We start from the raw sequence: 16,440 nt of genomic DNA on the forward strand, positions 1-16,440 counted from the left end.
TTCAGTAAGTTCAACTCCATTAACAATCATTTATAAATCTTTTTTTTTTTTATCTCAAGTTTTGTATCGAACTAATTCATTGACACCAATAGGTGATGGGAGAAAATTGGGTTATTTAAGCTTTGGAGAACTAACACGGCGAACTACTAGTTTTCGAACACGAGCGTGTGAATTTAGATGATAGTGAACTACTATGAAGTTGATTACTTTTACAACAAAGTGAAGAAAAAAATGTTCGATTTAAGGGCGTAGCTTTGGCGCTTAAGGAAACAAAACTTGAATGTAAAATTTCTAAGAAATATGCAAGTAGTAACGCTAACAAACGTAATTTAAAATGAAATTTGACAATATCAAATTGCAGAAGACTAAAGTTTCGGTAGCAAAGTATAAATATCCCTACTGTTTTGTGGTCAGAAGTATATTTCATGGAATTATAGGGACTAATTTGCAATTTTAACAAAATAACAAAACAAACTTCAAGAATCTTGGCCATGAGAATATACTGTTTTATTACCGTTGTTATAACGGCATAAACAGCACTATTTATCACACTAAGTAAATTCAAGATCCTCTTCGTTCGTATCTCATTTTTTACTCCTAAAATTTCTTCTTAATTACCTAACACATTGTCCAATAAATGTAAATCTATTCTAACTCACAAACATTAAGTCAGTTGGTCCATTACTGTCACTTAACCTAGACGAGTGCTCAGCGCCAAGTCGCCAACCCTATTTGGTTTAAATAAAAATCAATTTTGTAGTAAATTTTAATAAAAATTAATGAAATATATAGTTAGAACGTTGAGTCTTATAAAATATCTCATTATAATTAATTATTAACTTTGATTTAAATTTTAATTCATTTTTTAAAGTTGAATCAAAGAGGTGGAGAACAGTTAAAACTCTCACTCTCCCGATAAATAAGGATCCACCAACACCTACCAACCCTAATTCCTACGTACATGCAACTCTTCAATCTCTCTTTCTACTCTGAAACCTCCGTAGTTTCTCTATAGCCAGCCATGGCGTCCCTGAACTGCTCAGCCGGCCAGCTAGCTCCCCTTTTCGGCGCCAACACCACAAATGCGACCGCTGCTGCGGAGTACATTTGCAGCCAGTTCTCCGCCGTGTCCAACAAGTTCACTGATACCGCCTACGCCGTGGACTCCACGTACCTCCTCTTCTCTGCCTATCTCGTTTTCTCTATGCAGCTCGGCTTCGCCATGCTCTGCGCTGGCTCAGTCCGAGCCAAGAACACTATGAATATAATGCTTACCAACGTTCTCGACGCTGCCGCCGGAGGTTTATTCTACTATGTCTTTGGCTTCGCCTTTGCCTTCGGCTCGCCCTCCAACGGCTTCATTGGCAGCCACTTCTTCGGCCTCAAGGAAATCCCATCTTCACTGTTTGATTACAGTTATTTTCTTTACCAGTGGGCTTTTGCTATAGCCGCCGCCGGCATTACAAGCGGCTCTATAGCCGAGCGAACCCAATTTGTTGCTTATTTAATTTACTCTTCTTTCCTCACTGGATTTGTATACCCCGTAGTCTCTCACTGGTTCTGGTCATCAGATGGTTGGGCCAGTGCAAACAAAACAGAAAATCTGCTATTTGGATCCGGAGTCATCGATTTTGCCGGGTCGGGTGTTGTTCATATGGTTGGTGGGATCGCCGGTTTTTATGGTGCGTTGATTGAAGGTCCGAGAATCGGGCGGTTCGACCACAACGGCGCCGCCGTGGCTTTGCGCGGCCATAATGCGTCCCTGGTGGTGTTAGGGACTTTCCTTTTATGGTTCGGGTGGTACGGCTTCAATCCCGGATCCTTCGCCAAGATTCTTAACCCATATACCAGCGGGAATTACTACGGACAATGGAGCGCCGTGGGACGCACGGCGGTCACCACCACCTTGTCCGGCTGCACAGCAGCACTGACCACCCTTTTTGGCAAACGAATTTTATCTGGTCACTGGAACGTGACGGATGTTTGTAATGGACTGTTAGGTGGTTTTGCAGCGATCACTGCCGGATGCTCGGTGGTGGAGCCGTGGTCAGCGGTGATATGCGGGTTCGTGGCGGCATTGGTGCTTATAGGGTGTAACATAGTGGCGGAGAAGGTAAAATACGATGATCCACTAGAGGCGGCGCAGCTGCATGGAGGTTGTGGTGCTTGGGGTGTCATTTTCACTGCATTATTTGCGACTGAGAAATTCGTGAATGAGGTGTACCCGGGAAGACCAGGTCGGCCATACGGGTTGTTCATGGGCGGGGGTTGGAGGCTTTTAGCTGCGAATATGGTTCAGATTGCTGTAGTAATCGGGTGGGTCAGTGTGACTATGGGTCCTCTGTTCTTTGTTATGCACAAACTCAAGCTTCTTCGGATCTCTCACGACGACGAGTTGGCAGGTATGGATCTGACCCGGCATGGTGGATTTGCATACACTGACGATTCATTGAAGCAGGGAATTTAGCTAGAATAGAAGCAATTACAATTTCGAATTAGGCATTCATTGTTTAATTAAGTTGATTGAAAAAAATGTACGTAGATGATGTCCCTAAATAAATTTTATTTCGGATTATTAGAATGACTAATGAATTATAATTTTATGAACAAACTATATGTTGATTTGACTTGTAACAAGAGGCAGTCTAAGGATGATCCAAGCTCGACTGGTGTAAACAATAGCAGTCAATTCACAAGCTCCAAACTAATGAGCAGCTCGGTCAATTTGTCACCCCTATATATAAATAAAGAGGAAAAAAAATCTAAAATGAAAATGTAAGGAAAAAAATCTAGAATAACTAGATGAGAAAGAATTTAGCCCCATGTTAACATTTGAAAATGTGACAAAAATTTTCATCCAAAACAAAAAACAACAAATTATAACCACAAAATTTTCGTTCAAAAATAAATGGAGCATCTGTCTGGTAGCGATTAATATCTAGATTTTAATAATAGTTAAAGTTTACAATTAATATTAAATACATATGTTCTGGGATCCACAACTTTTTAACCAAATATTTTGTCAATTCTTATCAAAATTTACTTTAAAAAATCTAATTTTCCACAACTTTTTAACCAAATATTTTGTCAATTTTTATCAAAATTTACTTAAAAAAATCTAATTTTAATCCCCACATAAAGGAATAAAAAGTGTCATTGAAGCTGACATACAAATTTGATTAATTAGCTTAAAAACTTGTGTTTGGAGAATACACTTTTTTTTCCCCCTTTTTCTTTTTTAAATGGAAGTGCTTCTTGTAGATTGTCCTAGCAATTACTTTATTTTTTGAGTAAAATGTTTATTACTTACCAACTTATACTTGGTCATATAGTTTACTCATAAAACTAATAAAGTTCTTTTCCAGTGATCAATTTTTAAGACATTGCACTCCATAAATTATATGTCAGATTTCGTTTCCCTCTTTGTTGACATGTTAAGAGGAAAAACCTACGTGGCATGTTATGATCATCAACAAATGACAACTCAATCGAACGATGTCAGTATAATATTTCATTACTCACATAACATATTTTACTGTCATAGCTTATTCATTAACTTTCAAATTGCTTCTCAATGGTCACTCGTCTTTAAGACGTTGCACACTATCAATCATCTGCCAGATTTCGAGTTTCGCAGATCAAGTGTTTTTCTTGGTTGACAATATTTTTTAACTATAGCAACCTGTTTACAATAAGTTTATACGTCAAATATGGTTGTGCATTGATCTAAGGGGAAAAAAAAAGTGTGTAAAGATAAATATGTATATATGTCGTATGTATAGAAAATAAAAATTAAACAAAAAATAACGGTACAGTAAACGCGATGAATGATTGCCCTCCTCACACCTCATCCGCCTCATTGCCATCTACAAATCTCAAGCAAGAATGAGAAAATTTGGGAGGATTAAGGGAAATAATAGGTTTATAGGTTAAAAAATGCAATGAACAATCGAATTTTTAATATTTAAGGGGGTTAACACAGTCATTTCTCATGTGTTAGGGGGTATTATGTGCTTGTTTGGTAGGAATTTTGTTAATTAATTTTTTGACCGTTAAAGATAAAGTGATTCTTACCTGTGAGAGAAGAATTCAAAAATGACGACTGAAATAATGAAATAACGACCAAAATTTTAATTTTAATTGAATTAAAATTTCTACCAAATGTGATCTATATTAGGGGTGTAAGCGGTCCGGTTTTATCGATTATTGACAAATTTTCAAACCAAACCGTTTAAAACGGTTTGAGAAAAACTCAAACCTAAACCAAACCATTTTGAACGGTTTGAAAAAAACTCAAACCTAAACCTAACGATTTGGTCCGGTTTTAAACCGTCGGTTTCACCATATATTTTTTGCCCGTCTACTTTTATATCATTAATTCATTGAATTTAATATATATTTATATCTCACTAGTAATAAATTTAAAACAAACTAAGCCCCTGTTTGAATCAAATTTTTGGGACAAAAAAATGAAAATTTGGATTGTTATTCTACAAGTCCAGCCGCCTTTGTTAACCTGCTATTTCATGTGTAGGACCCAACCTCCTCTCCAATAGTCAATTTTCTCATTATGATGATATAAAAAATATGGCTCAAACAGAGATTAAATATATCTACTATAAATTTAAATATTAACTAAATCAAAGTGAAATCACAATAAACTAAAACACAGTTTTTTTTTTCATTTTTGTTCACCTTTTTTAGGTTAATGACGATAAAATAACGTTACAATACAAGTCTACTAAACTAGATATAAGGTCAAAAAAATAATGATATCCAACAAGACCTCGTGATTATTATATCTGAAAAAAAGATATTGATTAAACAAAGAGAATAACCAACTACAATAATAAAGCAATTGTTTATAATATCTAAACATAACAATTACACAAGTTTACGTTTGTATGATGTTACGAAACACATTTAATTTCAAATTCTTACCTTAGTTTGCTCCAAAAAATTATTGATCTGAAACTTTATTTGTAGCAAATATTATCACCGAAGGTCTAGAATCTATTTGTCTTCGATTTGGTATAATAGACTTCAATTCGACTTTGAAGATGCGTGAAAAATCTGAAAAAAATGTGTGGTGCCGATGGCTCAAAACCGTGTTGGGTGTCGACTGGAGTTCATCTAAATTTTGAAGAGGAAAATGGCTTTTGATAGATTATGTTAGTCTTAAAATTATTAAATATATATTAGGATTATTGGATGATGATAATGATGATAATAATAATAATATATATATATGTATTAGAAAATTAGAAATTGACAAAAATACCCACAAATGACAAAACTATTGAATTTTATATATTTGGATGAATTTTCAAAAATTTTCATTTTTTTATTTTTATATATTTTTTCACCGGTCCGGTTTGGTTTTAAACCGTAATTAAAATTCTCAAACCTAAACCAAACCATTTTGACCGATTTGGTTTGGGTCAAAATCATTTCGTTGACGGGGTCCACGTGGCACCAAACCGACGGTTTCTAAAATGCGATTTCGATTCGATTTTCCGGTTGAGCAATTTTTGCTTACAGCCCTAATCTATATATTCTATTAACATCAACTTCCTGTGGGTGGTTCTGGGGTGTTGACCACATCTTTTAGCTTAATTGGTTATTTCGTACCTCGTGCCAAAATTGATTATTAGGCGGGGAAAATTGTAACAGTTGACCTAAAGCTATATCACTAATAGAATCACCTTCTGAAAATTATTGCATGAAAGTACTAGTGTACGACAATTCAACTTGACTCATTTTTATAATTTATATGGAAAAGTTAACAGAAAAACGTTTACACACTTTTTTGCTAGGGTCGACCCGCCACTGCACCCGAGGTGCAAATTTATTACAAACAAGTTGATATGATTGAAAACATTCACGATTAAGAAAAACACTTGATTTACACAATTCTCTATTAAGCTCATCGATCTTTTGCCTTTTCAAATCCTTGAATTTCATAAGATCCAACGTTCTCCTGCATCAAGACTTCGGGATTGCTTTTGTCATATTTTGACTTGGCCTAACCCTATTTATTTTCTCCTTGTCTTTGGTTTCTCTAAACGCTTCTTCAGGTCAACAAAGGAGCTGCAAAAGATTATCTAGGCCTGGGATGTTTGGAAGTCAGGTATCACTCCAAAACATTCGTTTATCATGTGGTTAGGCGCCCAAACCAAGCTGCAAACCAAGGACAAAATGCTGCATTTAGACATTGACAGAACTTGTGTTGGAAAAAATAGACGTGCATAAATTATATTTAAATAACATACATTTTATGTGCAAAAATCGAACAGAATTTTGACTTATCAAATTAAATACGTAAAGTAGAAAAAGAAATGCATGAATATGAATTTGGTCGAGACAAGAATTCGACTTTTTTTCGTAAGACGATAATGCCTCGCATTAGTGCTAATGATTTTTCGACATTCGTCTCCCAAGATACAACAACCATATCTCGTAATAAGAGCACTCCAAATTACGTAGACCAACGAACCTACTTATGTTTTGAACCCTTTTATATGAAACTTGACTCCAAATATATGCAGAATTTTCAAGTGAATATGCATTAATATAATAATACAATCATGAAGTGAATCAATAAATGAATAAACACATAGGATCTATATATAGATGTTGAAAAGGTTTGTTTCAAAAGACACAACCTATGGAAGAGATGTAACTATTGGAATTAGTCTTTATATTTAAAAAGACACACCTCTTGGAAAATGATAATGCCAAAATTCCCAATCCTTTATATAGAAAGATACATTTTCAATCAAATAATTTCTAGAATATTCCATAATATTCTACGTAATTTTTCAATAATTTACGTATTTAAGTGACTTAAATTCGACTTAATTTTTCATTCACCAAATAACAACTTCCACTTAAATAATTAAAAATTGGTCAAAACCAAGTACATATACAAAATTCCAATAATCCTCCACATGAATTAAAATTAATGCAAATGACTATGTAGACGCTAAAGAGAGTTCAAACGGAAAGTTATTGCATCTGGATAGGTACCTTATGGGTTTGAACCTTTCGTAGTAAAATATTATCGAATTTACTTAGCTAATCAATGAACACAATGTCTTGAACTGTCAACCGTTAATGTAAACCAAGACAATAATACTCGCACAATAACCTCCATAACATTTTCGAGTTTTCACTGTTGTGTTCATTTTGACCCTAAACAACTCTTGGATGTCATAAGCGCTTTAGAGAATTCAAGCCTTGAAACATCCTTATAGAAGCGGCCCCACTTCACACTTATATAGGTGATCTCCTATTAAGAGTACCTGTCATACCCTATTTGATTTGTCAATATATAGGTATCATTAAAAGTATAACTTAACATAAAACTTTCTGCAGATAGCAATTTTCTTATCATAGGAATGGCTAGGAATTAAATCCCAAATGCTTATTGAATCTTCATAATTTGGTTGTCCCATTAAACCAAAATCTTAGAATCTCCAATCAACAAGATTGTGTTACCATTACAAAGATCCTTACATAGTAAACTTTAAGCACATTCCCCTCAACATGCAGTATGCTTGATCTCACGATAAATCTTTTCTTAGTGGATCCACGAGTTTACACCATTTTAGATCAATTGTTTAATGGTATTATGTCTATGACTTATGCATTTAGACTTACCATTACATGTGACTTAGTATCTTATCAAATATAGCTAACCAACGATCGATTCATTTAATAGACACACATTGTCACCAATTAAGAAATCCTCTTATACAGGTACATGTTTCTCATTAGCTAAAGCTTTGTCAATTCCAAAGAACAATGTTAGAGGATTTCTATCAAACACTACATAATTCAATCATATTTACTAATGGATTTCAGATCACGGGTATTCAATATCATTATTGAAACATTACAATGCATTTGAACTTTATAAATATTCCGATTGTTCTTACACATCCAAACAATTGTCATAATCGACTTCCATCTCATTTCATCCATTATAAACTTAGTGTATATCATCCTTATATTTAGTATAAGGGCTTTCTACCTTTTCACCTGCATTATTCGAACCATACTTCAAGTCAATATAATTGATTTGACCAAGTAAATAAAGGAAATTGATTTGACCACATGCATTATTTACACCAAGTTTTAAGCTAAGTGAATTGATTTGACCATATGATTAAAGGTATTGATTTGACCATTTTCATGACAGTACATCATTTATGCATTGACCATGCTAACATCTAGCATTTTCTTTCACTTTTTCTACACATGGGTCAAGAATTTACACTATACATAGAAGATAAACCCAACACTAAACTACTCCTCAACAATTATTTACCAATGTTTTAAATATCAGATCGGACCGGTCGGTTCAACCGGAAAAATAGGGAACCGGCCTCAAATTTGGTCCGATACTAATAAATTAATTGGAAATGAAAAAATCAGTAGATAACCGATCGAACTGGCCATTTTAGCGGGAAATCGAAAAATCGATCATGATTTTTACCGAGTTTTTTTCCAAAAAAATAATAATAATAAAATTATAATTACTTTGATAAATGGGCCCAAGCATTGGCAAGCCCAATTTTACGTTCCTTCCAATACAAGTGTTGTTTTTAAAAGAGAAGAAACATGCAATGTTTTTTTCAACTTCTAATGTAGGATAAATATAATTATTGTTTTTAAAAGAGAAGAGACATGCAATGTTTTCCTCAATTTTCAATATGGGATAAGTTGTAAAATCCTTTGAAATTTATATATTTAATAGTTGTTCACTTTTTTCTTTCCATAAACAAATTTTGGCCCCAAAAGCCCAAATAATTTCAATTTTAACAAAGCAAATTATTTCAAACACAACATTTGTTAGTTTTTGATGTTTTAAAATAAATTATAGGATAATAAATAATTAAATCTAATTGACAAATATTGATTTATATTTACTTTGAATTAGTAATACTACAATTTAAAAAACTGTTGTTGTTATAATATTTTATAGTTTTTTGGATTATTTATTTATTTGATTTTGATATCCGTTTCGATCCCAGTCTGACCTATTGATCCTTGACCCTTTTATGGGTCGATGTCCGGATCGATTTTTAAAACATTGTCCAAAAGTTTATTTTTATCTTTACTCAATTGTTGAATTTTACTATATAATTTAAATTTATAACTCATCTCTTGATTTGTTAAAATTCATAAATCATGAATTAGTGATCAAGCAATCCAAGCATTAACAAAAGAAGTAAAATTATTACTAAATAAATTAACTACGCATAGAGGTTAGCCGTCACATGGAAAATGAGCTGCAACAAATTATAGTACCTCGCTTTGACCATGGAGGCTTAACCGTCGCATGGTATCTCAGTTGAGGTGAGTTCATCACTTCGACTTCCTCTACTTGATGGTCTCAATTAGGTCAAGTAAACCGATATGTGGAGTGTAGTCTTGAAGTTAGTTGGCCGTCACGTGACAGTCTCATAGAATGAGACAATATATTCAGTGGTGGATCTAGGAAAATATTCAGGACGGGCTGATACGCAAAAGAAAAAAAAAATCACACATAATCTTTTTTTTTTTACATAAATTTTTCTTTTTAATTAGCATTTATTAAAAATTATTATCACCCTATTATGTCTCTACTTTTCAGATAATTGATGATTCGAGATGGTCGACACAGAGATGGTTTATGGAAGCAAAAATTTCAACAATAAAATTATTACGCTGTCAAACTATTATCATTTCATTTAATTTTAAATATTTTAAGATATTCCTTGTTTCAAGTTAATTTATTAAACTCGTTATATTATTTAAATTTTGTAAATGCTTTAATAATTTATATGTTTGTGTTGAATATTTTTTAAATTAATTTTAGTTTATGATTTAGTAACACTCGAATCGTTAAGGATAACGATTCGGGTCGCCACACAACAGCAATTCAAAATGTTACAAAATCAAAACTGTCCAAAGAATTGAAAGCCAATTAACTATAAAAGTAAGAAAACGAATGCCATTACAACATTGACCAAACTATTCATATTACCAGCAACATAACAGATTTCCATGTTATGATGCAAACTTTTTCTGATGAAACAACAAATAGCGAGACATTAACTGGGATAAATCAACGGAAACGGTAACTTGGTGAGATCGTGGAATGGATAAATAAACAACGGGGAATACACAAGATTAATTGATTGATGTCTGAGTCTTTTAAGGCGAAGGATTTCAAGGAGTCGGAATCAGATAGACAACAAAAATGCACCAATGATATATAATGGAAATATTACTGGCAATTAGAGAACATAAAAAAAGTTCTTGGTTTTCATTCAACCATAATCAATTCCTAATTTTTAAATGGTACATCAATTAGAGAACATAAAAAAGTTCTTGGTTATCCAAAGCACAATCATTTCCGCAGTATTTAATGGTGCATCAATTCATAAATCCTAATTTTTAACCATGAACACACATCTGTGCCGTGCTCATATACTCGCATAGAGGCACTTGACCATAAAATGCAAAAGTTACTTATAAAACATGAAGGTCGAATACTAATCCTCCTGATAAAACGGAGTCGATTTGATTTGATTTGATTTGCTATTCACAACGATAAGATTTTCGGTGAGGCATACAACAGTGTCTATCATCCTAAATCCTAAATTCATTGCAAGAACAATTAGGTACTCATCTTGTTATACATAGGTATTATTGAGAGCAGCTCTTGTTCCCACTAGATGGGGCACATCCTGCGATTTACCTCCCTCACAAAGCTGGGCCGTGGAGGCCCTCAAGGTTGGGGTTCAACCTCTTTTTTTTTTTTTTTTTTTTTTTTGGTTTTGGAGAGCAGATTCGCCCTAGCTTAAAAGGTTTTTTAGACAGCATTAATGGTGTCATTGCCCCCAAAGCCCCCTTTTTTTTTCCTTTTTTCTTTTTGGCTTTAAGCAAAGCCAAACAGCTATATGCAATTCTGAACCCCAATTACCCTGTAAAAATTCAGTAAAACACAGGGATATACCAAGAGGTTCTACACAACAGCAATTCAAAATGTTTAACACTAAACAAAAATTCCAAACAATTGATAACCAATTAGCGAAAACTTAAGTAAAAAAGCAAGCAAGAATTGACTGAACATTTATTTAAATTTCCATATAGCAAAGTCATATTTTTTCAATACACGTTCCAAATTTCTTGACAACATAGTGAATCAACGGCTTAATTTGCTAAAAACATGGAATAGACAGGAGAAGATAGCAAAGTACACAGTTTTAGTTGATGTCAGAGTCGTCGAAGTCATCCTGGAAAGAGTTGAAGAAGTCGGAATCGGCAAGGCGGTGGAGTTCCATCGAGATTGGACCCTCGCCGAACATCTCTAAGGCTTCAACGTCGTCCACGTCCATCGCCACGGTGGATCCGCCTTGCTCCTCCATGTCCACAAAATAGTCCACCGGCTGCGGCTTCATCGTTCCTTCTCTCTCTAGAATGCTCTCTCTTTTTCTCTATGGGAATTTTTTCTAATGGGTGAGTTCAGCTTTGGTACGAACTGCATATATAGATGGGCCGAGACGGAAGAAGTCCAATTCTGAGCCCATAATTATCAAACTTTTAGATGGGCCAAACAACAATGTGAAATTGACACAAATAGCACAAAAATTGAACTCTTCTAACATCCTTGTGGATGTCATTATTTCTTATTTATTCCAGTTCGTACTTAATCAAGAATGTCCCTGTATTTGTTTATAATAAAAAGAATGTAAATATATGAATATATAGCTGTTCTCTTTCACCCCAACGTGAAAATTATGTTGACCATAAGTCAATTTCACAATCAAAGAAATAAGTAAATAGTATAATTGAACTTTACACAGTGTGAAATAAAATTTACTAACATATATTATTGTAGGTTTACGTAGCCCGTCGAATCGGACTCTACGAATTCTACAATATGTCATAATATAGTTTGGGGACCAAGTTTGGACTTACCTATAGACAGATTATCTGCAAGAGTTTAGGCAGACCTCACCAAGCCTAGTAATATTAAACTTCTCTATTTAAATAAGTAATAAGCTCTGTTTTTTTTCTTTTTTTTTTCTTTTTTTGGGTCCGAGGGTCTTTTAATACCTCCTTTTGTATTCATTTTAATTCTCGATAATCATATCCGAACTTCGAGTTATACGACGAGTTTTTTTTAATTAATGATTTCTTCTGAAAAATATCCTTAGTAAACAACTATAGGAAAATGCACTTCACCATTTCAGACCAACTTGATACATAATTTGAAGAGTCAAACTTACCTTCGATTTATACTTTGTTGTGAATATATTTAATAAGTAGTAGATTTTATAATGTTCTCTATTGGTGCTATAATACTAGTCTGAGTGTCTAATTGATATGTCATCTTAAATGAGACTCGTATCCCTAATTTAAGACAATCTATCAATTAATGATACTTTATGCAACTATGTCTATCAATTAAGATAGCAAGCAGATGCAGGATGCTGAAGGCACCCACAGAAACTTTCGTGAAATATGCCAACCGTGACGAAACAAAGAAACTAGAACATACGTACAATTACACCCACGTAGACATGCATTGTGTGTGTGTGAGAGAGAGAGAGAGAACCTTGTCAATATTTGTGTGATCCAAAGTTTCACAGCAAGCGACAGTTAAAGGACAAGTTGTAGACATCGGACAGCTCAAAAACCGACAGAGAATTGTACTGAAGATAGTAGTAGTTGAGCAACTATTAGAAACATTCGACAGTTTTTTACATATTCCAATAATATAATCTTGTTTTGTTTTGCTAAAAATAAAATTTTTTTAGATTTAAATAGAAGTTGATGAAATTTATTATTGAAAAAAAAAAATAGATTTAGATAGAATCCCATGAAATGTAATTTTGGATTTTTATTTAGATTTTTATCAATTTTTTTAGTTAAACCAAACATAGACCGACTAGAAAATATATACACTGTAAGGAAAAGAAGGCCACTCTTTCCCAAATGTAGGTTCTCCAAATAGCATTGTACGCTTGTTATTCTTCAAAGCATGGGGTGAAATTTCGATAGCACTTGTAGATCCTTTTTTTGATCGGTAAATGTAAATATGTATAGATCATAATCCTGTACAAGTATTCTAGGCATACCTAAACTTACAAATAAACATTACAAATGATAGATAGTGCTTGTAAGTGCAATTCTCTTGGCTTCAATTTGTCAAGACATCCCTTGAGCCTCCTACTTGATCTACTTCAAAACACTAGCTACCATCGATCCCCTAATACTCGATCGAATCTGTCCCAACATGATTGAACTCAAAGAACTCTGAAAGAAAATATGTTGGACAGTTTCAGCCTCTGAACCGCATAACACACAAGTTGTTGGAATTTTGTATATGTACTTGGTTTTGACCAATTCTTAATTATTAAAGTGGAAGTTGTTATTTGGTGAATGAAAAATTAAGTCAAATTTAAGTCACTTAAATACGTGAATTATTAAAAAATTACGTAGAATATTATGGAATATTCTAGAAATCATTTGGCTGAAAAGGTATCTTTCTATATAAAAGATTGTGAATTTTGGCATTATCATTTTTCAAGGATGTGTCGCTTCAAATATAAAGACTAATTCCAATAGTTGCGTCTCTTCCATAAATTGTGTCTTTTGAAGCAAACTTTTTCAACATCTGTATATAGATCCCATGTGTTTGTTCATTCATTGATTCACTTCATAATTGCATTATCATACTAATGCTTATTCACTTCAAAATTATGCATATATTTGGAGACAAGTTTCATATAAAGAGTGTTCAAAACATAAATAGGTTTGTTGGTCTATGTAATTTGGAGTGCTTCTATTACGAGATGTGATCGTTGTATCTTGGGAGACAAATTTCGAAAAATCGTTAGCATCAGTGCGGGGCATTATCATCTTAAAGAAAAAGAGTTGAACTCTTGCCTCGACAAAATTCATATGCATGCATTTCTCTTTTCTGCTTTACATATTTAATTTGGTAAGTCAAAATTCTGTCTGATTTTTTGCACATAAAAGATGTTATTTAAATATAATTTATGCATGTCTATTTTTTCCAACAATCTTAAGACGATTTTTCGTGCATTTTATATTATTCATTAATCTGATTGCATGATTTGGACACCAATATATTTTTTTTTTTGGGTTGGACAGAGTTTTGTGGAACTCTTAAAAATTGAATCGATGCAGACATGAGAAACTATTATGTTATTGTATGAAATGGTGTGTTGCTGTCCATGCATGAATTAGTGTATGAAATGGTAGTTTTATTTACGTCCATTAAATTTCCAATTGATGGATTAGAAGTAAATCCACTCACTTGTTCCTAGATCTGCAGCCTGACTCGGTTGATGAATTATATCACTAATTTTTCTTTGGAGATCTGATTATTGACAGATAATAAAATACAAAAGAGGATTACCAGTCTGGATACTTTGAATAAGCCTAGAACCTGAAATATGTTTTATGAGACGTGAATTTCAAATAGTGAATTTATTTGGTGGATCCATACAAGGGTTTGGATTTCGGACGGACCTTTTGGTCAAAATGGCCTAGTTGGTTAAATTTTCATATTCTGTTGAAAATTACATTAGCTTTGATTAATGATGACAAGCTCAATCAATTTGATGAATTAAATGAGATGATTTATGCAAAATTATATGTGCATAAAATTATGACAATGTGATTTTGTCCCAATTATTTTAAAGTGCCCAATTATTGGGATATGAAAATATTTTATAGAACACAAACGGTGTCTGCAGTCAGCAATTGTACCGAATATCCTTGAAAATAATGATTGTAAAATGACATTCATTTGTAAAGAATAAAACTATATTATGCAAAAATTGTGAAGAATATTATGAAATATTCTAAGATCAAGTTATATGAAAATGTGTGTCTTTTCATATGAAAAATCATGACTTTTGGTATAATTATTTTCCAACGGGTATATCTCTTATAGAGATTAATTCTAGGAGGTGTGTCCTTTTGTAGAGTCGTGTTATTCGATAACACAACTTATCAACCGTTGGTTGATTCATTTATTCAAAATTTGAATATAGTGAATAAGGTGAATATGTGCCTTATTATCTGACGAAAAATAATCTTGTGAAATATCAATTCTTGAATTTAATCGTGGAACCAATTAAGTTTGTATATGCTTTGAAAGCATTATTGATCTATATGATGATCTTCATTTAATTTGGATGATCAAATTGATATAATTGATTGAAGTACAATTTTGAATGGAGAATAAGTTTTCATTTGTATGAGTCGATGACCACTATTTTGAAAGTACTTAGACTTTCACAAAGTATTTGATACGGAGATTATCTAAGTGATAAATGAATTAAACTATGAAAGAGTTGATAAACTCTAAGTTCAATTGTAACCCAAAAATGTGGGGGATTATCATAAATGTTTGGTCAAATCAATTATATTGGCTTGAAGTATGATGTGAATAATGCACATGATCAATAAATCATCTTTAATTATGACCAATTGGCATATTTACTTATGTTTTACACATGATTTCATCTAACTTCTAAAATAACTTTTTACTAGTCCCTCAAACTATTGGTCAATAATTAACAAGGTCATTAGACTAGATCAATAATCAATAAAGTTATTAAAATTTAATAATGGCGCACTTAAGTTCTAAATTTAAATCTAACCAATAGTAAAAATTTGGGACGTTACAATAGAAGTATTAGTGTTTTCTCCCTACTATAGTGAATTTTCACAGTAATTAAGGGCTCTAACTGCTTAATGAATTGTGTGACTAGATGAATAATTATTTGAGAGCGGATTTTTTGTGCATGGTTTGTCGAATTTTAGGATTTGACTAATTGTTATTGTAGGCTAGCATTAATTATGTGGAATATCATTTTTTATTCACAAATAATGCTATCTAGCACCCATCTACGTAGCCATACCTGATAGGTACAATTAAGTGAATCATGTGACATTGCATTCAAGTAAATCTATCATTTAATATCATGCAATTAATCATCTAGACCGGTGCTCGACACCATTGACGGTGAAAAATTTTATCTTTTTCTTTTATTTGGTGATGGTGGGGGAGGGGGTATGGTGGATGACAAATGTATGAAGAAAACGAGACTAGCAACGAAGCAAACACAATGGCAAAAAGGATCTCAATCGTTACAACTGTGTTTATGAGTTAATAAAGATCCGTACTTGGAAGTAGAAACACCATCGGATGTTCGGAGTTAAAAGTTTTTTTTAAAGGTCTATGGCGTTATTGTACTTGTGGAATTTAAGGCGTGTGTGTTTTTCGACGCTTCCATCATACTTTGGGAGTTTGGTACATGTTCTTATGTCATTTAGGATTTGTGCTGTTCGATTATTCATGGTACGATGATAATACTTGTGTAAGAGAAAAGTTCATGCAAATAA

At 33.0% G+C, this 16,440-nt stretch overlaps 2 protein-coding genes across 2 annotated transcripts; one reads left to right on the top strand and one right to left on the bottom strand.

The window, feature by feature from the left end:
• The first annotated feature begins 975 nt into the window (after window positions 1-975).
• Window positions 976-2,556, top strand: LOC111376423 (ammonium transporter 1 member 1-like). The gene has a single exon (XM_022999386.1). The coding sequence runs from the start codon at window positions 1,022-1,024 to the stop codon at window positions 2,465-2,467; it is 1,446 nt and encodes a 481-aa protein (XP_022855154.1). The 5' UTR covers window positions 976-1,021; the 3' UTR covers window positions 2,468-2,556.
• An 8,539-nt stretch (window positions 2,557-11,095) lies between these two features.
• On the bottom strand, window positions 11,096-11,520 carry LOC111376419 (small acidic protein 1). Its single transcript, XM_022999382.1, has one exon. It carries the CDS (start codon window positions 11,451-11,453, stop codon window positions 11,259-11,261), a length of 195 nt encoding a protein of 64 aa, XP_022855150.1. The 5' UTR covers window positions 11,454-11,520; the 3' UTR covers window positions 11,096-11,258.
• Between the last annotated feature and the right edge of the window lie 4,920 nt (window positions 11,521-16,440).

This window comes from Olea europaea, unplaced genomic scaffold (assembly GCF_002742605.1).
Source record: "Olea europaea var. sylvestris unplaced genomic scaffold, O_europaea_v1 scaffold1501, whole genome shotgun sequence".
NCBI classification, from domain to species: Eukaryota; Viridiplantae; Streptophyta; class Magnoliopsida; order Lamiales; family Oleaceae; genus Olea; species Olea europaea.

Bases quoted from the DNA above. Each gene is read 5' to 3' on its own strand.
- LOC111376423 (XM_022999386.1), top strand. From the start codon at position 1,022: ATGGCGTCCCTGAACTGCTCAGCCGGCCAGCTAGCTCCCCTTTTCGGC.
- LOC111376419 (XM_022999382.1), bottom strand. From the start codon at position 11,453: ATGAAGCCGCAGCCGGTGGACTATTTTGTGGACATGGAGGAGCAAGGC.